This window comes from Pelophylax lessonae, assembly GCF_965119305.1.
Source record: "Pelophylax lessonae genome assembly, chromosome: 8".
NCBI lineage: Eukaryota > Metazoa > Chordata > Amphibia > Anura > Ranidae > Pelophylax > Pelophylax lessonae.
The window spans coordinates 82,457,207-82,480,052 of NC_138775.1; the positions used below are offsets into that span (position 1 = coordinate 82,457,207).

Consider the following 22,846-nt stretch of genomic DNA (forward strand, 5'->3'; position numbering starts at 1 on the left):
CCCATCATGGCAACTAATTTAGCTACTGGTTTTCAATTAAACGAATCATAGATGTACTGAGGTTGTAGAACAACACAGACTATTTGGAAGCAAATGAGAAATACGCTGTGCCTGCACACAGCAATTTTACTGGGAGACTGCTGAAGTCAAACTGGAAATATGGGAAGCTTGAGGAAGTGTGTCGAATTGGCATTGATACAGGAAATTAATGCCACTATGCACTGTGTAATAGACAGAGATGTTAGATTGCCAGACATGCTAGAGAGTTGACATGTGAACTGGGTGGAGGAGTAATTTGCCTGGGAATCTGATCATTTTTGAATGATCTGATCTCCTTAGATAAATATAGTAAATTGTTTATATTCTATAAATTAGTAGTATAAATTAACATACGTGTAGATTTCTTCCTGAGCACCCTGGGAATCCTGAAACCTGGAGGCCTTCATTTATGTTAATTATGATCTCTGGCCACTTCCTCTTTCACCTCTTTTGCCTCTCTATTGGTCTGTGTGACATTGGCCTAATAAAGTGATGCAGGAGATAAATTCAGTAGTTCATATTGAGATATGCATAAATGTATGTCTAAAATGTCTAAGCTGGTGTTAGTGCCTACAGATCATTTATATTACAAGAGGAGGCAAGTACAATTTAACAGCAGATTTATAAAGCAGATATCTCAATTGGTTGCATTGGACAACATTGCCGAATTTCTTCTGCACTGGTTTTAAAACAATGCAATAGTAAAACAGACAACTTTGGGTTTAGTTTTCAATGGACGACAAGGAATGAGGCACTGCATTAGACTGAATTCTGCAGAGTCAAAACGTGGGATGAACTGTTATAGTGAAATCTCCATTCAGCAGAACTTGCCAATTAAAAATAAGACAACTTGGAAATAAGAATGAAAAAACACTGCTAAAAAAGTCTGAAAATACATTCTCTGCTATAAAAATTTTTCAAATGTCTCGATCATTGTTTTAAAATCAAAGTGAATGTTGACAGCATGGTGACACTGCATACAATAGTGAGAGGTTTCGTAACTGTTATGTGAATACACAAGACGCACATCTAGTTTCCATGTGTTTACAAATCTCATGTATATATATATTTATATATATTTATATATGCATATAAAAAGGTAGATAATGAAAATTCACAGTTCTTACAGCCATTAAAGTGTCAGAGGATGTGTGTGTGCATGTGGATCTATGGTCAGTTCTATTACAAACTGCAGGTTTTCCCTAAGCTAGCTCAATTACCTGAAATGCAATCGCATAATACTGATCTGTATCATAATTATCTTTTAACATAAGAATAATTTATTCTTTGTACAAGCAAACTAAGACAGGTACAGAAAAAATGTCTATGGTTATTGGCACATTTAATCGTAGATTGTTTTTTTTTTTCTTTTCTTCTTAAGAAAATACTGTTACTTCTTTTTATATATTTTCTTTTCCATCAATCTACTGTACGTCAAGTGAAAATGCTAGTGAGTCGATATTGCTAGGATTGGAGAAGAAAAAAAAGAAATATTTGTTCTTTCTTCAAGTACAATTATTTAAGGTACTAATGTGTACACGCACGCAGTATATTAATAAGATACTAGATATCTGTGTACACTCACGCAGTATAGCTAGGATTATTAGATATATAATATTATGAACCACGCTAGAGTTTTTGCTTATTAATAATGCAGCAACTAGGCCGTTCCTTTTGCTATTTCTATTGTGTCACTGAATAATAAATAACGATCAGTTTCCCTAAAACCCTCATGATAGCATGAAAACCTCCTTATTAGTATAAAAGCTATGTATGCTTTTGTATGTTAAGGAGATGGAGTTCTACTAATCCTAACTCCCCACTGGAAATTCTACTAAAAGGATACCTCTAAACTATTGTGCTAATACCACTGTGTTTAGGTTTCGTGCTTGTGGACGTAGAAGGAATTTGCTGAGTGTGATGGTGCTGTGCATGCTGGGAATGTGCTGAATGCCCAGAGTGTGAATGGCTAGAGTGGGGGTGCTGTGCATGAGGGTGTTGGATGTAGGATGCGTGCGAAGCATGCTGTCCATGTGGGTGGTACTGGTGTGGCTGGATGTGCTGGGGAGGGTGGTAATGATGGTGGTGGTGATACGGTGGCGGGTTCTGCTGCATGTGGCAATACTGTGAATGTTGTGCATGCACTTGTGCCTGTGTTTGCCCCTCGGCTTGTCCTGCATGATGACTTGTTGGATGTTGTTGATGTGAAATCAAAGTGGGGTGCTGCTGCTGGGGTGGTCCAGACAGGTGGCCTTGGGAAGATGGCTTCCCCCTCTTACTGCCGAACAGAGAACCTAAGAGGGAGGAAGAGTTAGGTATACTTTGACGAGAGGCACATTCCCGAGTTGAGGTGGCTCGTCTGCGCATGTGAGGACTGCTAATGATGGACCCCTGAAAAGGAAGCATAAAAAAAAACTAATTACAAAATATACAACTAGCCTTTTTAAATTACAAACTAAAACACCCACGGCTAGAACCAACTACATACCTACATCTAACACAAACCCACTAGGTGTCACTTGTCTGTCAAACTTGCCATCAACAGCTCTGGTTGTGCACTTAACCAGCTGTTTGTTACAGTCATACTTTTAACATCTGAGCTGCAAAAAATTTGCGGCTATCTACTTTTCTATTAGCCTTCCTTTGGGTCTAGTCCTACAAAAGCTACGTCTAGGCCTGGGCTTAAAGGGACAGTCATTAGGCAGTCATGGGACACAAGTTACCAGAGGCAAACACACAGAGATAGGCGGCTGAACACATGATCAGTGTAAATTAATGGTTTCAAGATGAATGAAATCTCATGAAATCCACATTGAATTACTTTTTAGAGTGAGGTTTATCTGTCTAGCTAAGAACAATCTCTGAGTCTTGGTAAATACAAGTGTTTAACTAACAGATTTATAATAAACATCATCAAACTGACATATAGGCATAAGACAGTCAAGAGCTTCATTAGAAGTATAAGATGGTGAAGGGAGAGTGTTAGCAGCCAGCTGAGTGGTACAGAGCCACTGTGAGGAGGAAGCAGACAGTCGTGTGTGGTGGAGACATGCTACAAGGAGCCAGTAGGAGTATTACATAGAGCCACAAGCAGCAGTCGTGTCCCCACAGAATCATAAAAGGTTGGTTTGTCTCGTTTGGAAGATACAGAGTGAGAATCCCAGGCATGCAATATCTGAGGCAAGCAGAATACAGAGGAACAAAAAAGTGTTCAAGTGAAAGGAAAGGTATCAAATGCATATCACATCCAGCTAGGCATCCTACTTACTTCCATATTGCTGTCTAGCGATCCTGCACTGCTGCGCCGCCCACGCTTGCCTGCCCAGGACATGCAATACCATAGATTAGACATCGACACAATAGCTGGGAAACACAAGCCTTCCCCTGACTGACAGCCTGCTCATTTACTCTCTAAAGTAAGGCAACTTGATACACCTGCTGTCCTCTCAATGCCTGTGGAATGTCTTCATATTTCACCAGAGTTTCAGTGCTACAAGACCTCTTACTCCACTAGTGGTGTTATAGGCATGCTGGTTTCTCCAGCACTTGGGGGTTCCCAGTATGCTTTGCCAACCAGCATACCCACAGAAGGATTATTGACACAGCATAACAGAAACGGACGTTTAACAGCCAGTGGGAAAGTGCAGTATACCTAAACTCCACTCAGTGGTAAACCATAAGTCAAATGGTCTTGTGGAATAAAACCATCTAGTAAATATGATCTTCTAGAATAACTCACTGGAATGAAGTTGGCTAAAGATGTGGTGTCCCTGACCTCTCCTCAATCTGAAAAAACTATTTACATTAACTTTGTTACATGAAATGGAGAGGTCACATCTCTTGCTCTAACTTTTCAAACATTTACTTTACTCACATGGGTTCTTTATATAATTCATTAGACAGTTAACCACTATAAATAGTGTCAAGTCTGAAATATCTTTTCAGATTGGAGTAGATAAACTCAAAGGTAAGAGAATAAGAAAGTTACACATAAAATTCTAGCAGGGTATAAGAAATGAAACATCTGCTTGTGATCTAATATCTCTACATCAGCGGAATAAGAGCTAGGAGCACAATCCAGGGCCTGGGCTATGGGTAGTGCGGCTAAACTAGCATTGCCAACACAAAGTAGCTTACTTGCACGGGTTTTGCCGTTTCTGAGCAAGAAATTAAAGGCTGCAAAATGACACTGCATGATTAGTGATGCAATGAATGGAAATGAAACATCTCTTTTTTCATATACATTATGCTTTAGTTATAAATTCTTATTAAACCTATTGCAGGGTGTTAGTTTTTCTTTTTTTTTTTTTTATCTAAGTAAGAGGTCTCTGGTTGGCTGAATCACTCTGACTTCTGACACTGACACTCTGACTGTAAATGTCTCGGTCTCTCCAGTGGAGAGTTCTCCCCAGCGGAGTTCCTGACACTGCTACTTTGCCTTGGAGCCTCACTACTCATGCTGCATTCTCTATAATATAAAATGAAGGAAAATGCAATGAGGAGAACGCGACCCTAAACTTTGGCTATACTATGTGGGGTGACATGGGATTTTGCCAAGGAACCTGCAAACGATTAAAAAAAAAAAAAAAAAGGCAAAGAAGCATTTACCCAAATACTATAATACTACTTTTGTGTTTACTGACCTTTTAACTATGCCGTAGTTTTATATTGATGAAATTTGAATATGTGTTTTTATGTTAAAGCGACTAACTAAGCGCAACATGGAAAAGTGCTTCTGTTTCTTATAACAACCAATGACAGTATTCCTTACATTTTCTATTATGCACTTTAAAACTTATATCCTGAACAGATGACACACACAATTTAGGACATCTTTTTTAAAATAAGAACCAATGGGTTATTTTTAACAAATTATACACTTGCCAAAACCTGTACTAAAATAAGTAAGTATTCTTTGTGATTGTCCAAATTTCTCAGGACAAATACATTCTACAAATAGACTTTCTTCTGATTTCTTGTTCTAGGTAAGCAGAATAGCACAACTTTGAGAGACAACAGGAAATAACTGTTAATGTCTCTATGATTGAGGCACTATTTGTCTAGCTATGCACACGCCTAGATACAGGTCCTTTAATGTGACTACAGATATACAGTAAGTAAATACAGGTATATACTGAATTACAGATATATATATATATATATATATATATATATATATATATATATATATATATATATATAGTAAGTAAATATATACCAATCTAAAAATGTGCTAAACGTACTAAAATAATATACTTTGTGAATGTTAATAAAATATTTATGTTGTGCTTATCACATACAAATTTTAAAATCATTCTATACATTTTCTTATCCTATTGCATACCTAAAAGTATTAAGTTCAACTTTTGATGAATTCTAAATAGTAATTTCTAAAATAAAGTACATACATTCCTAACACAATTAACAATTAATATTACAAAGTTATCACGAAAACAAAATGTATTTAAAATAACTATCTTTGCTGTGTGTAGGCAATAAGATCTTTCAACAAAAATGTTGATTCCTTATGTGCCCTGTCTATTAAAACTGAGACATTCTGATCTTCCAAAAATCATTTTGTAAACACTGTGATTTACTGACTGAAGCATGACCACAAATATGCACTGTCTCCCACAAGGCATATTACTCCTTGGGTGTACCTGAAGTTGTACAAGGGGGCAATCAGGGGCTGTATTCAGGAGGGCTGATCACCATTTGTTCCTCTGTCAAAAATGATTTGGGGTCCCTTTATTTGTCTGTAAATGCAGACTTTCCTACATCCCTTTCCCTGACCATGAACAGAGCTTAGAGGAAGGGTTTAAAATATGAAGATAAGGCATTCAATAAAAAAAAGGAAATTTCCCACTATCTCATTTAGGGCATCCTTAAAGCTGACAAGGTAGGGGCAGGGGGGGGGCAAATGCCCCTCCCTGGAACCTCAACTTCCCCCTTTAAAGTGATTGTTTAGCCACTTTATACCATCCTGTCTGGTCTGTTTAATAATCCTGTGTGCCCCAGTGTCTGTGTTTAAAAAAAATAAGCCATTCTTTACCAGTTTTCAGAGGGCTGAGCGCCGCTCACGTGACCCGTTGCCTCTCTCCTCTCCCTGTCTGACAGCTGGCTGCAGTGGGCAGGGCCGAGGATTCCTCACTGATGTAAGTTGGGAGGGGAAGAGGAGAGGAGGAGAGAGGTGGCGGGTCACGTGAGTGGCGAGTGGCGCTCTGAAGACTTGTAAAGAAAGGCTTATTTTTATAAAACACAGACACAGGGGCACACAGGATTATTAAACAGACTGTAGACAGGATATGAAACTTTAAATAAAACTACATAAAACTACAGGAGCAGACAGGCAGAGAGAGAGGGGAGAGAGGGGGGAGAGGAGGACAGGGAGACTGCGGATGACGGAGGCACGTAAACTGACCATGGTGTCTGGGCTCAGCAGCCATGGTATACCGTGGTCAGTTTACAGAGGGAAGGACATAGCCAGGCAGGATCAGCCAGGTATTTTAGGTGATAGTAGGAGCCAAATTAGACAGCAAAGCGCTGTGTTATATAACATGCTTTAAGGGAACAGGATCATTTTTTTTTTAGGTTAACAAATGCTTTAAAAATAAATGCTGCTGTTTGCTCTTTAAAAATAAATACTTAAAATAAGTATATTGACTAAGCCCCTCCCCTTCGTGACATTGTTGAAAAGGGGCAGAGCATGAGTTAAAATGTTGCCCCTCCCTGAAAAAAGTTCTGCAGACGCCCATGCTGACAAGTGGGGCAGCCTTAATGAACTACTAAAGTTATCTGTTCACCAACCTGAATGCATGAAAAAGCAAATATAGTACCGTAGACAAAAAAATAAAAACAAAAAGGGGAAATGTGGACATTATCACTATTAGGAGGTACTGCCAACTGGTCCATTTGTTGCTGAAGCATTATATTGGGCCACCTTGCAACAAATTTCTCCTACACATTAGTCATCAGCTAAAAATGGCAAAGATCTGGATGATTGCATATAAGCAGCTAGATACAGTGGGTATAAAAAATAATCACCCCCTTTAAAATAATCACATTTTGTGGGCCTGAAATTAAGACAGACACAGTTTTTTGTTTTATCCAGCTGTATTTACTCAGTGCAACTTATAACATCCAAGTGAAAGATATAACACCATGTCAGAAAAAAAATATAAAAAAAACAAAAAAATTCAAAACAGAATCACTGAGTTGGAAAAAGGATCAACCCCTTGTGTCAGTATTTTGTTTAACCACCTTTTGCTTTAATTACAGCCTTTAGTCTGTTGGGATATGTCTCTACTAACTTTCCACATCCAGACTTTGCAACATTTTCCCACTCTTTTTTGCAGAACTGCTCAAGTTCAGTTAAATTTAATGGTGACCGTTTGTGGACTTTGTTTGTCTTCAAGTCATTTTTTAATGGGGTTTTAGGTCTGGGCTCTGTTTAGGCCATGCAAGGACATTCACCTTTTTCTCCTTCAACCACTGTGTGGTCATTTTTGCTGTGTGCTTTGGGTCATTGTCATGTTGGAAGGTAAACCTTTTTCCCATTGACAACTTACTGGCAGAGGATAGGGACTGCAGAGAAATGGTGTATTGGATTTCTGCCAGACATCATTTTGTGTTGAGGCCAAAGAATTCAATTTTAATCTCATCTGATCATAGCACCTTTTCCCATGTGGCCGCATAATCTTCAAAGGTGTGTTTTGGCCAAGCTCAGTCATAACTGCACTTGGTCTTTCCTAAGGAGTGGCTTTTTTTTTTTTTTTTTTTTGCAACCCTCCCATATAAACCCCATTTATGGGGAATTTGTGATATTGTTGTCGCATGCACAACATGACCACTCTTTGCCAATAATTCCTGCAGCTGCTTTAGAGTTGCTGTAGGCCTCTTGGTAGCTTCTCTGACCAGTTTCCTCCTGGCTCTTTCATCCAGTTTGGGGTGACGTCCTGATTCAGGGAGAGTCTGTGTTGCACCAAATACCTTCCACTTCTTAAAAATTGACTTCACTGTGCTTCTAGGCATTGATAAAGACTTCAAAATTTTTTCGTATCCATCTGCTGACTTGTGCCTGTCCACAACTTTATTCCCGGGGATCCCGATGACAGTGCCTTGCCACTCATAGTTGACTGTTTGCTTCAGTTACACTACCAGGGACTGAAATGCTCCAGGAAAGCTCTTTTCATGCTGAGCTAATCAAAATTACAGCAGCTGATCACAGTTGAAAGTCAAGTGGCTTTGTGTGACATTGGGAAGGTGATTAGCTACACCTAAGGGAGTTTACAAGTCATTTTTAGGAGGGAGGGTGATGCTTGTTTCAACTTTTTAAAAAAAAATTCTGACATGTTGGTGTTATATCTTTCACTTGGATGTTATCTATGTAAATACAGCTGGCTAAAAGAAAAACTGTGTCGTCATTTCATATGTGTCAGTCCTCATTGAAAGAAACAAAATGTCATTATTTTAAAAGGGGGGTGATTATTTTCTATACCCACTGTACTCTTCTGCTAACTCATGTTGACTTGATATTACCTCTTTTCACACTTTAAAACTAATCATGCATTCTCCTGAAGAAAGGGATAAAATAATATTTTCTATGATAGGCATAGGACCTACATCCAAAACACAAGCAATTATGAAACTCCAACTAGTAAACCTTAATACAGTAAGACCTTTTAGACTGAAAAGGAGACCAATAACCAGGGCCGCTGATAAGCCAGTACAGCCAGCCCTCCTGTAGGGGGCCCGAGCTCTGTTACTTCAGAAGAGGGGCCCGGGCACCTGCAGGAAAGGAGAGCCGGCTGTCCTGCCTTGGGCTTGTGACTCCTGTGTTTCTTTCTGTGTGTGTCAGGGAAAGCTGCAGAGTCTCTCTCTGCCCTTGCTTTGAAATCGGTACACTGCTGGTCAGGTCCTGAAACTCCCCCTCCCCTCCCCCTGTGATCGGCAGTGTTATCTATTGCAAAGAAGAAAGATCGAGGAGGTAAGAAGCTCTCTGCCTGCTCCACCTCCTCCCTGAGTCCTGAGCTCTGCTCTGCCATTCTTCACAACGTTCTCTGTGTGCAGACACTGTAACCTGCAGTGGTTGTAGGGTCTGAATTGAGTAGTCATTCTGCTGGAAGGGTGTGAGTTGGAATGTAGCTGCAGAAAGTTGTGAGAAGGGGGGAAATGTGCCAGCTGTAGGTAGACACTGGCAACCACTGCAGTGCTGGAGCTAGGGGCCAGTGAATACACCTCTCCCTCCACCTGACAGACATTTTGAAATGGCACCCCTGAGGTCCCATTCACATCGTAGTGGGAATGCATGTTCCTGCACACATTTTTTTTAGCTTGTTTTTCATACATAAGGCAGGCTATTTATTTAACTGGACAGCCCTACATTTGACAAATGCACAATAGAAGCTCTAGAACATTTTTAGGTATCCTGCTTTAAGTTTGCCACATGACAAAACGCAAGTCTGATAACAGTTTTTGGGGTGCCATTAACAAATAATGGCACCACAAGCACTATAATTTTTAAAATGCGTGCACAGCATGCATTTCCTGTGCACTTTGTCACACGTTTAGGAAATGCACAGTGTGGATTCGGCCTAAGGACTCTTTCACATGGACAGCTGAGCCATTGATTTACCATTATCCCTGGCTGCACACCCAAATTCTAACTATACAGTCAGATAGGTAGGGCTGTATACAAGCTGTGGCTACAATGTTTTACTACACAGCTGCAGCATTTTTAATGCAGGCTGCAGAGTTTGACAGGCAGCACCACCTATCAAATTCCCCATTGAGTTCAGTAGGGCCGCTCTGCAACTGCAAACCAAACACTTGGCTCACAGTTGCAGCGCGGGGGCGCAATGTGAAATTACCATTCAGCAATTCAAAAATGTATAACAAATTGATATCATTTTTTTGCATGCCTGCAAAACAGCATTGCGACCATCGCATTTTTAAAAAAAATGTAATTTGATATTTTCGTGGGAGGGCCCTGTCAGGTAGGCTGTACGGGGGCCCGTGATTTCTAACAGCAGCCCTGCCAATAACAACTGCTTCTTCCATTTTTTTCACTGGCTAATGTTGAAGATTGAATAATGAAAACAATTTTACATATAAAAATAAATAAAAAATGTAGAAAAAATAATATATTGCCAAAAGAAATAAAAACTACACAGACAGCACTGAGGTATCTTTAATGAATGAAAATATTCAGGAATATGCTGTGTAAAGTAAATACTTATTTGCAAAGACAGTTGTTTTAGGTATTTTAAATTAGTCCAGCATAGTGGCAAACAGCAGCAGGTAACAGGTCCTAAGCTCCAACTTTGCAAGTAAGCAAAATTATGTAAGCCTTATAGGTTTATAAACCTAAAGTAGAACAAAAGTTCAAAAATAAAAATAAAAACTGCCAAGAGGTAAACTCTTCTTGTAGAAGAGGCATGCAAAGTTCTAAAAAGTTCTTAAAAATTCTTCTTGTTTGCTGCTAGCAGTTTTAGGTAGTAATTATTTAAAAAAGGGAGGTGTATAAGTACTACGCTCCTGGGTTATGACAGGTAAAAAATCTCTTCAAATATAAAAGACGGGCACATAAATAAATGAATAAAACGAAATGTTCTATATAAATAACATCTAAATCCAATTCAATATTCTGAATAATCAAACGTGCTTCAATATATAGATATCACTATATCCAGAGTGCATATGTGCAAAAATGGGTTTTCTGTGCCACCAATTAAATATAAATAAAGTGCAAAGGTAAAAGACGATAAAGAAACAATTGTGCAAATTTGCAAAAAAGGTGCAAAACCAATCAAAATAGGTATTACATAAAGTGCAGAGGATAGGTGCTGAGTGTTTCAATATTAATTATATTTAAAAAAAATGGTTTAGTATGAAAACATATGGTGTAAACAATCGTGCGTAATGTCCAAACAATATAGTGAAAATTCTTCAAAAGAATCCTTAAAAGGTGAAGTCCTTGAATATATGTGTTTAATTCCTCCACCTCCAATTTAGTGATCAAAGGTGCTCTTCGGTGACAACTGCTCACCTCCAGCCACATATGGCAAAGCATATGGATATTAAGGTAGAGTGGCTTCTAATCTTCCTGTGTGGGCTCTCCAGCTATGTTTCACCCAGTATATCGATATTGCAGGTTGGCTGGCTTCTCCTGTGTGTGCTTCGTTTGTACAAATAGGGAACCATTCGGCACTCAGTATACCTTAAACATGCAGTCCTAATGGCTCAGGATTATAAATAAAAAGGGCCATCATGGTGTAGTAATTTCCAAACTGTATTATTAAAAAAATATCTCTACTTACATTCAGTACAGGCAAAGCAGCAAACAAACGATCCTGGGGACACTCGGTCCGAGTCCCACTACGTCACTTCTGGTTCCCAAGTAAACGCCCTACGCATTACGTCACGAGTCACGTGACTTCTGAAGAGTGTCCCCAGGATTGTTTGTTTGCTGCTTTGCCTGTACTGAATGTAAGTGGAGATATTTTCTAATAATAAAGTTTGGAAATTATGCTTTGCCATATGTGGCTGGAGGTGAGCAGTTAGCACATATTTAGGTGTTGTCACCGAAGAGCACCTTTGATCACTAAATTGGAGGTGGAGGAATTTAACACATTTATTCAAGGACTTCACCTTTTAAGGATTCTTTTGAAGAATTTTCACTATATTGTTTGGACATTAAGCACGATTGTTTACACCATATGTTTTCATACTAAACCATTTATTTTAAATGTAATTAATATTGAAACACTCACCACCTATCCTCTGCACTTTATGGAATACCTATTTTGATTGGTTTTGCACCTTTTTTGCAAATTTGCACAATTGTTTCTTTGTCGTCTATTACCTATGCACTTTATTTAATTTGGTGTCACAGAAAACCCGTTTTTGCACATATGGATGTCTATATATTGAAGCACGTTTGATTATTCAGATTATTGAATTGGATCTATGTTATTTATTTCAAACATTTAGATTCATTTATTTATGTGCCCGTCTTTTATATTTGAAGAGCTTTTTTACCTGTCATAACCCAGGAGCACAGTACCTATACTCCTCCCTTTTTTATTTACTATATATACTGTTCAGGTACCAGTTCGGTACTTGCAGCACCCGGGAAATAACTTTAATTGATTATATTAGAATACCAATAGCGCAAGAATCACCATACAATTTACTTAGTAATTATTATTATTATACAGGATTTTTTATAGTGCCAAAAGCTCTTTTTAACGTTATGGCAAACTGTACAGTTACAATACAATTCAACACAGAAGGAATCAGTGGATCCTGCTCGTTAGAGCTTACAATCTAAAAGACTGCCAGCTTCCATATTTTTGTCAGGACTAGGTTACTCAAGACACAAGCTCCTGTAACAGTTGCTACTGATTTAGTCCATACCAAGATCTGCTGCTACAGAAAAACTAAATTTTCATTCCAAATTTTCAAGCAAAGGTAATGCTAGTAAAGCATTTTTCCACAAAATATTTATCATGAATTAAAGATACTGTAACATTAAAACAGGTTCTGTGACTGCTGTCTGAACAATACCCAACTCTATTCCAAAAAATTTAGTGAAAATAAAATTAAGATCTCTTAGTGATGAAAAATCTTGCCATGCAAACAATAAATTACAACTTGAATAATAATAAAAAAATGAATTTAGTATGGCAAAAACAAAATAGTAGTCAAATATATTAGTCATGGGACAACACATTTTCATTTACAGTATTACATTCCAAAGCCTTTTTCAAGAACAGCTTGTCCTAAAGTATCTGTACACGATGTGCCTTAAAGTGGTTGTAAACCCATACATATACCCAGTCACGTGATTAGCTTCAGGTAAAACACAAAGATGAAACAAATCCTCCTACATAAGCTGTACCTGTTTATCTGCAGCCCTCTCCCCTCTACATCCGTCCAAATTCCTGTATTTAGGGTGGAACATGTAACATGGTCCAGCTCCTGCCACCAGTTTCCCCAAACCCCCCCCCTTCTCCCTGCTCCCACTGTCACTTTTTGAAAATAGCGTGGCCGCGTGGGGCTCTGCCCACAAAGCTGAATCATTTGTTCAGTTTCCTGTAAATTAATGAACTACAAGTATAGTCATCCACTGTGCGCTGAAAGCTAGTAGCTCTGAATGAACTGTGAGGGCGCTGATAGGGACTCTCGTAGTTCATTCACAAGTCCTGCAGTTTTCAAACAGACAGCCCTATGTAGGTATGGGCAGAAAGCTGTAGGGCTTGTCTGAAGAAGCCCAACATTGCACCCCTGATCAACTGATCAGAGATGGGATGCTTCCTAGGCTCCTGCAGGAAAAAAAAATATATGCACATTTTTTTTTCTGTATAAAATATGTGCATTTATTATTTTTTTTCTGGAAAGGTGAACCGATCCTTTAAACACATTGTAAGCAGTTTCAATAGGGCATATAGATTTATAGTGAAACTATGATTTATTGTTGTCTCTTGTGCCTGTAGTTAGGTGGGGTCCATAGTGGCCCTGGAATGTCACACTATGATGTGGCAAATAAATGTATGATCTTTTAATTTCTAGAAATAGTGTGCTTGTGACTGAATTTTTCGAACACTTTGCTACGCCACCCATCAGTTCACCTAAGCACCCACCATCATCTAAGGTCCATAGCTGTAAGATGTGCATTGAATTGTTTTCATATTTTGTCTGACTAGTAGGTCAAATAAACTGGTAGTAAATAGTAGAGGCAGATAACAGAAAATGTAAGGAATTAAATGATGGTCTTAACTATTATAAAGAGTCTGTCATTTTGCTTCCAACAGCCAAAAGTATTCGTAGCCTTAATCAGTCTAATGCTCACCAAAATGTAATGTCTGCAGTGGATGATATTATTACGCAAACTGTCTTGAAAATAGATGTTTGCAGAGCACAACTCAAAGTGGTGGAATCTCATCCTTATATTAAGTTATTTATGGCCTCTTCCAATAAACTTGCATATAGCCTAGCTTTAGAGGGAGACCTTGAGATGGAGATCTCTGAGGAAAACTGGAATGCCTGGGCATTTTGAACATTCAGCTGATTGAGGCTAGTTACCGTGGGGAAAATAATTATTTGATCCCCTGCAGAGTTTGTAAGTCTGCCCCCTTTCAAAGAAATGAGGGGTCTATAATTTTTATCATAAGTGTATTTTAAATGATAGAGACAGATAATCAACCAAAAATCCAGAAAAAAAAAACATGATACAAATGTTATAAATTGAGTAGCAGTTCAGAGAGCAAAATAAGTATTTAATCCCCAGTCAAAACATGACCTGGTACTGTTGGCAAGCACAGAAGTAAGACGTTGCCTGTAGTTAGTGACAAGGTTTGCACACATCTCAGGAGAAATGTTGGTCCACCTTTTTTTTTTATTACAGATCTTTTCTAAATCCTTAGGGCTTCTTGGCCATCGCTTGGCAACTTGACTGGCTAGGCCACTCCATGACCTTAATGTGCTTTTTCTTGAGCCACTCCTTTGTTGCCTTGGTGGTATGTTTTGGGTCATTGTCATGCTTAAAGACCCATCCATGACCCATATTCATTGTTCTGGCTGAGGTCCAGTGCGGCAAAGTCGGTCTGTACCTTTAGCAGAGAAACAAAGCATAATGTTTCCACCTCTGTGCTTGACTGTAGGGATGGTGTTCTTAGGGTCGTAGTCAGCATTTTTCTTCCTCCAAACACAGTGAGTCCCCCTGCTTAGTCATGCACATGTACAGTCATGCCAATGTGAATGAAGGAATTGGTCGCACACCACCAGGAATTTGATAGAGAAGAAGTTATTTTATTTGTGCATATACAGGTACAAGGTACAGCAGAATGGATATGGTAGACGCGTTTCACACGAGTTCCCGTGCTTGTTCACTACAAAGTATGTAACAGGAAGCCACCATTTAAATGTTCACCCATAGATTCAAACACCCATGTTTGACTGGCATCCTAATTACTCCAAAGCTGACACATGTCAATTTGCTAATTTAAAAACAGTGGCATTACAGCAAGTGAATATAAATAGTTTAAGAAGGGGAAAAATATATATATGTTTCATGCCACAGTCATGCCAATGAACATCTAAATGATTCAGAGAAGGATTGGGAGAAAGTGCTGTGGTCAAATGAGACCAAAATTGAGCTCTTTGGCATTCACTTGACTCGTGTTTAGAGGAAGAAAAATGCTGACTATGACTCTAAGAACACCATCCCTACAGTCAAGCAAGGAGGTGGAAACATGAAGCTTGGGGGCTATTTCGCTGTTAAAGTTACCAGCTGATTTTACCGCATTTAGGGGCCATTGGACAGGGCCATGTATTATAAAATCTTGGCTGAAAACATTCTTTCCTCAGCCAGAACACTGATATGGGTCTTCCAGCATGACAATGTCCCAAAACATACCACCAATGCAACAAAGGAGTGGCTCAAGAAGAAGCACATTAAGGTCATGGAGTGGCCTTGTCAGTCTCCAGATCTTAAAACCATAGAAAATTTAAGGAGGGAGCTGAAACTTCAAGTTGTCAAGAGACAGCCAAGAAACCCTAAGGATTTAGAGAAGATCTGTAAAGAGTGGACCAAAATCCCTGCTGAGATGTGTGCAAACCTGGTCACCAACTACAAGAAACGTCTTATCGCTGTGCTTGCCAAGAAGAGTTTCTGCACCAAGTACTAAGTCATGTTTTGCTTGGGGATCAAATTCTGATTTTACTCACTGCACCTGTACGTGATTTCACGCAGAAGACCCGCTGTTTATGTGTATGTATATGTACAGTAGGTGGGGCAAGTGGTTAAGCAATGAAAAATCGACATAGCCCAGTAAACAAGTAAGAGAATCCATTAAAAGATTCACATCTAAAATCCCATTTAATGTGCCCACAACCTCCGCCCAGTACCTCTGGAGTTTTGGGCAACGCCATAATAGGCATATCAGGGACCTTGAGTTGCCACATCTGGGACAAGCTGAATCGTCTCTTAAGCAAATAGCACACAGAAATCCTGGGGTTTTATACACCCTATGTAAAATTAAAAACTGGGTTAGCCTGTGTGAAGACGAAAGAGACACAGATGGACGTACCCAAAGAATCTTTTCCCAGGCATTGTTAGTGTAATGTTCCGGTACCTTTGGTACCCTAAATTACACTTTCCACAAGTGTATGCGCCCTACCATTTACTTTTGGAAAGGTGCGCATACACCTTTAAGACTGGAGCTGTCATCACTCAGCGCCGGACTAGATGGCTATTTAAGGCGTCGGTTCTCACTCACATGTGTTCGTTCAAACACCCTTATCTGGATGCTAACCTTGCTTGAAGCTTCCATGCTTGCAAGCTTACTTCGCTGACGGAACCTCGCTGCGCTGATCCCTGTATCCCGCTACTGGATCATCCGCCTCTCCTGAACCACCCTTCGGCTGCATCGCTAATAGTGCTAAGTACCCCGCAGGGGAATTCTCTATAAACTTATACTAAGCTTACACTATCTAGCTCTGCATAGTAGAGACTGTTTATCACATCTGCATAAACTAGATTGCTAGCTCTTGAGACTACTGCTACTTTTCTGCACTGGGTTGATCTCTTTTGTATGTCCACCTGCTATTCTATCATCTGCTATCATACAACATTGCTAAACCTTCCTGCATCCATCTGCTACTGTCTCACCTTCAAGTGTCTATCACCTACCACCTCCACTCAACCTATCCCTCAACCTTCATCATTGTGTTACCACATGCATAAAGTCACTCTAAGAACCAGCTTGCTAATTGTGTGTATTTACTGGCTGAAATAAGACCTTCCACACATGATGAGTCATTGAGGTTGGGAATGGTATCTCAGCATATCTCTTACATGACTGCTGACGTGGAACTATTTCTGCAGCTGAAAATCCACACCATATAAAAATGCAGGAGCGTTACAGATTGAACGAACCCAAAAATGGATTCAGCAGAAATAGTTCCAGAAATAACCACTCAGGTGACACAATTAAAACAGCAAGTATCTGCGTTAATACACGCACTTGCTGAATTAAAAGAAGACAATCAGGCTCTGTCGCAGCAGGTAATTAGACTGACATAACTTACCTCTGCTCAGTCCCCTGAACCCAAGATAAATCCCCCTTTGGTATTTACAGGCGATCGCAAAAAAATTAAAAAAGTTACTTTTTTTGCTAAAACCTCGTACCTACCTTACTGATCACATTAAGGTTTGTACTATTATTTCTTACCTATCAAGCGATCCTCGAGCCTGGGCAGATTCTCTTTTTGAGAAAAACGACCAGCTTCTCAACTCCTATGCCTTGTTCCTGGCAGAGCTCACTAGCCTATATGATGACCCCAATAGGCAGAGTACTGCTGATCTTCAGTTAAGATCCTTGAAACAAGGAAGGAGGCCTGTGGAAGACTTTGTCGCAGAGTTCAAGAGATGGACACTTGATTCAGAATGGAATGATGCATCTCTGGAAACCCAATTTAGGCTTGGCCTATCAGAAGCCGTTAAGGACGAGCTTGCCCGAGCGGATCTGCCAAAAACCCTGGATGCATTAATACAACTCAGTATTACCATAGATAGAAGACTACGAGAAAGAAAGGCTGAAAAGATGGGAATGCCATTATCCGTTTCCTCTCGGAGTCTGGCCGTTCCTATGGAGGTAGGAACCATACGCCCACCGCTATCAACTATGGAAAAAGCCAAAAGACGAAATGAAAATCTCTGCTTGTACTGTGCATCCCCGGATCACAAGATAAACGTCTGTCCCCTAGTCAACAAAAAGAAGGGTGAGTGTTCACATGTCTCTGTAGGAGGATTGACAACTTCATTCACTAACCCCTACATTTCAGTTTTTTTTGACATTACAGTGGGACCAGAACAGGATTACTACTAAGGCCATGATTGACACAGGATCTTGTGGAAATTATATGGATATATGTTTTGCTGCTTTAAATAAAATTCCTATTATTTCTAAACTCAAACCTGTCTCAGTAAGTCTTATTACCGGTGTTCCGTTATCCTCTGGTCCGATCACCGATCAGACACAAGCACTTCTAGTCACTATTAACGAGTCTCATAGGGAGACTTCTACCTTCGATTTAATACCATCACCCCACTTTCCCATTGTGTTGGGACTTCCCTGGTTGCACACACACCAACCAACCATAGATTGGAAGAAACAGTCCTTGACCTTCCCTTCTTGTTATTGCGAGGAAACGTGTAACCTCCCGTTTTCCGGGAAGATTCTGTCTGTGGTGACAGATGAGATTGCACCACTATGTTATCAGGATCTTTCTGAGGTTTTTCTTGAGAAAAATGCTCAAGCATTACCTCCTCATCGAGACTATGATTGTAGCATTGATCTACTCCCAAATAGCAAATTGCCGTTCGGTCATGTTTATCCTCTTTCACAGGATGAACTTTCCCATCTCAAAACCTATTTGGATGAGAACTTGGAAAAAGGTTTTATTAGACCTTCCACTTCTTGCACAGCAGCAGGACTCTTTTTTGTTCGCAATAAAGATTCAAGTCTCAGACCTATCATCGACTACAGGAAATTGAATGCTATCACAATAAAAGATCGCTATCCTCTACCGCTTATCCCTGAGCTCATTGAGCAGGTGCGTGGAGCTACCTATTTTTCAAAATTAGACCTGAAAGGAGCATACAATCTCATTCGAATCCGTGATGGACACGAGTGGAAGACTGCGTTCAGAACTAGATACGGATTGTTCGAATATCTTGTGATGCCATTCGGCCTATGCAATGCCCCTGCAGTTTTCCAACGATTTATAAACGATATTTTTAAAGACTTACTAGATGTCTGTGTTGTGGTATATCTGGACGATATACTTATATATTCACGGACCCTGTCTGAACACATAAGACATGTAAGACTTGTATTATCGAGATTGCTTGCACATAATCTTTATGTGAAGCTGAAGAAATGCTTGTTCCATAAAGATGAGGTACTCTTTCTAGGCTACATCATATCCAAAACAGGAATCGAGATGGACATGAGTAAAATATCCTGCATTCAGGATTGGCCTACACCAACTACACGCAAGGCGCTACAGCGATTCCTGGGATTTTCAAATTTCTACAGGAAGTTCATAAAAAACTTTTCTGCTATTGTGAGACCCCTCACACAGCTCACTAGCATAAAAATACCATTTAAATGGTCAGAAGAAGCAAATAAGGCTTTCCACTTGTTAAAGACAAGGTTTACTTCCGCTCCCATATTACGCCATCCAGACCCATCCCTCCAATACATTCTGGAGGTAGATGCGTCAAACCTGGCAGTAGGAGCAATACTCTCCCAACGACCTACCCCCACTTCACCACTTCATCCAGTCGCCTTTTTTTCTAAATCCCTGAGCAGTCCCGAGATAAATTACCCCGTGGGTGAGAAGGAACTGCTTGCTATAAAATTGGCTCTGGAGAATTGGCGACATTTACTCGAAGGCACCCAATTACCAATAATTATATACACGGACCATAAAAACCTCCAATATCTTCAGACTAGCAAAACTCTCTCGCATCGACAGGTACGATGGTCACTATTCTTTCTAAGGTTTAACTTCCTAGTGACCTACCCACCTGCAGATAAGAACAAAAAGGCGGATGCACTATCACGACTAACTGAAGAAAACTACTTTGAAATTCCTTCCGTTCCTATAATACCTCACAAACGCATTATTGGAGTTGTCCGTTCCTTGAAGGAAGAGGTTCTGCATGGTATAAGGTTGGATTCACCCCCACCACAACTAACTACCGATGCAGAAGGCTTCCTCTACTACAACGACAAACTTTACATACCACCTACCCTACGCACCAAGATCTTGGAATTATCGCATGATGTGCCTATGGCAGGACATATGGGTATGACAAAGACTTTCAATTTGATTTCTCTGCAATTCTGGTGGCCTGACATGAAAACATCTATACAAAAATTCGTCTCTTCATGCAATGTCTGTGCCAGGTCCAAAATTGACACTACGAGACCATCCGGTCTACTATGCAGTCTACCAATACCCCAAACTCCATGGGAGGTTCTGTCATTGGACTTCATCGTAGAATTGCCTCCTTCCAAAGGATTTAATACCATCTTGGTGTCAGTGGACCATCTGACAAAGATGGCACATTTCATTGCTATTCGCAGACTACCTTCGTCCAAACAAACGGCAGAACTCCTGATGAAACATGTCTTCAGATTACATGGTATCCCAAAAACTCTTTTGTCTGACCGTGGATCCCAATTTATTTCTAAATTCTGGCAAGAACTATGTCACATACTACGGATTGAGCGGAAGCTCACTTCTCCTTACCATCCGCAGACCAACGGACAGACTGAAAGAGTCAACCAATGCATCGAGCAGTATTTACGTTGTTACACTTCTTACCAACAGGATGATTGGTTGGATCTTCTCCCCCTGGCAGAATTTGCCTACAACAACGCAACTCACAGTACAACCAAGCAGAGTCCGTTCTACTTGAACTATGGGTTCCATCCCGCTATTCTCCCTCCACGCATCCTTCCTTCAAATAACCCAGTAGCCTCAGACTATCTTTCCCAAATAAAGGATTCTCTGGGTTTACTAAATACTACCATTGCACACGCTCACAGTCAACAAAAGAAGTACTATGATCTTCGTAGAAGACCTTCTCCACAGTATACTATCGGGGACCTCGTTTGGCTCTCAACAAAAAACTTGAGACTGAAGATCCCTAGCAAAAAGCTTGTACCTCTGTTCTTGGGACCTTTCCCAATCAAGAAACTTATTGGAAAAGCTGCAGTGCAGCTTACATTGCCAATGGACCAAAAAATCCATCCCATTTTCCATGTGTCGCTACTAAAACCCCATGTTCCGGACCAAGGAATAAGGCCTAATATTCCACCTCCCCCTCCTGTACAAGTTGAAGGTGGAGAAGAATACGAGATAAAAGAGATTCTGGATTCTCGTATCTACAGAAGAAGACTTCAGTACTTGGTTAGATGGAAGAACTATGGGCCCCAAGACGACACCTGGCTAAACACCTCTGACATACATGCCTCTAGATTAATCCGCAATTTTCATGCGAGATACCCAGACAAACCAGCTCCAGAGGCCTTCAGGAGCAGGCCTTAAGGGGGGGGTATTGTAATGTTTCGGTACCTTTGGTACCCTAAATTACACTTTCCACAAGTGTATGCGCCCTACCATTTACTTTTGGAAAGGTGCGCATACACCTTTAAGACTGGAGCTGTCATCACTCAGCGCCGGACTAGATGGCTATTTAAGGCGTCGGTTCTCACTCACATGTGTTCGTTCAAACACCCTTATCTGGATGCTAACCTTGCTTGAAGCTTCCATGCTTGCAAGCTTACTTCGCTGACGGAACCTCGCTGCGCTGATCCCTGTATCCCGCTACTGGCTCATCCGCCTCTCCTGAACCACCCTTCGGCTGTATCGCTAATAGTGCTAAGTACCCCGCAGGGGAATTCTCTATAAACTTATACTAAGCTTACACTATCTAGCTCTGCATAGTAGAGACTGTTTATCACATCTGCATAAACTAGATTGCTAGCTCTTGAGACTACTGCTACTTTTCTGCACTGGGTTGATCTCTTTTGTATGTCCACCTGCTATTCTATCATCTGCTATCATACAACATTGCTAAACCTTCCTGCATCCATCTGCTACTGTCTCACCTTCAAGTGTCTATCACCTACCACCTCCACTCAACCTATCCCTCAACCTTCATCATTGTGTTACCACATGCATAAAGTCACTCTAAGAACCAGCTTGCTAATTGTGTGTATTTACTGGCTGAAATAAGACCTTCCACACATGATGAGTCATTGAGGTTGGGAATGGTATCTCAGCATATCTCTTACATGACTGCTGACGTGGAACTATTTCTGCAGCTGAAAATCCACACCATATAAAAACGCAGCAGCGTTACAGTTAGTAATAAGCTCAATATCCTGATCCCACTTCGCTCTTGAGAGCAGATGAAATTTATGGAATGTTCGCTCTAATAGTGCTGGGTAGGTAACGGAAATAATGCCTTTGGCAGAAGTTGCTTGGACTACTCTATCCAACACAAGCACTGAGGGAAACCAGACAGGTAAAGAACAAAATTGGGCATGTAAAGCATGGTGCAACTGCAAAAATTGGTAAAACCACCTATTGTTTAAAGAAAATCCTCTTATCAGCTGCTCAAAGGATTTAAGTGAACACTTCTCATAAAGCTGTAGAGTAAGAACTCTACTCTACCCGTTCCTACCTCTGAAAGCCCTGCATGGTCGATAATTCAAGGAGCCTGTCATTGCCCCAAATAGGGGTATATTTAGTTAGGGAAGAAACCCCCATTAACTACTTGACAGAGTTTCAGACCTTGAAGAGCAAGAAATAAAGAAAGTAGCTGACAGTTGCCAACATCCCATACAGTAAATCGTCCATTTACCTTCTGACCATGCAGCAATTCACATGCATCATTGTCTAGACCTGAAACAATGGAAGTCTTACTCTTAGGAAGATCGCTTCCACCCACTCCTGCACCTATCCATCGTTATATTTTTGGACAACTCAAGTTTATTTTAAATCTGTTACATTCAAGCATATGAATTAAACAAAACAGACATTGTAATCTCTACTCTATTTAAAGGGACACCCCTTAAGGTTCAACAACAGTGAAACGATTGATGCCGAAAAATTGCTTGTACTCCATAGGCATTTGCATTGTTAAAATACACAACATGTGTTTGCTGTGACTCATCTGACCCCAGCGACTCACAGGTCGGATGTCAGTCTTTCCTTCCCCCTT

At 40.2% G+C, this 22,846-nt stretch overlaps 1 protein-coding gene across 11 annotated transcripts in view; it reads right to left on the reverse strand.

The window, feature by feature from the left end:
• Positions 1 to 439: 439 nt before the first annotated feature.
• IQSEC1 (IQ motif and Sec7 domain ArfGEF 1) overlaps positions 440 to 22,846 on the reverse strand; it is a 1,344,709-nt gene continuing 1,322,302 nt past the window's right edge. For 10 of the 11 annotated variants that reach the window (XM_082266155.1, XM_082266158.1, XM_082266162.1 and 7 more), the window contains 2 exons: positions 3,308 to 3,357; positions 440 to 2,430 (listed from right to left, as the gene is read on the reverse strand). In XM_082266155.1, the coding sequence (XP_082122281.1) occupies positions 1,888 to 2,430; positions 3,308 to 3,357 (593 nt within the window). In that variant the 3' untranslated portion in view covers positions 440 to 1,887. The remainder of the gene's footprint in view (positions 2,431 to 3,307; positions 3,358 to 22,846) is intronic. The other variant, XM_082266156.1, reaches the window with a different exon arrangement.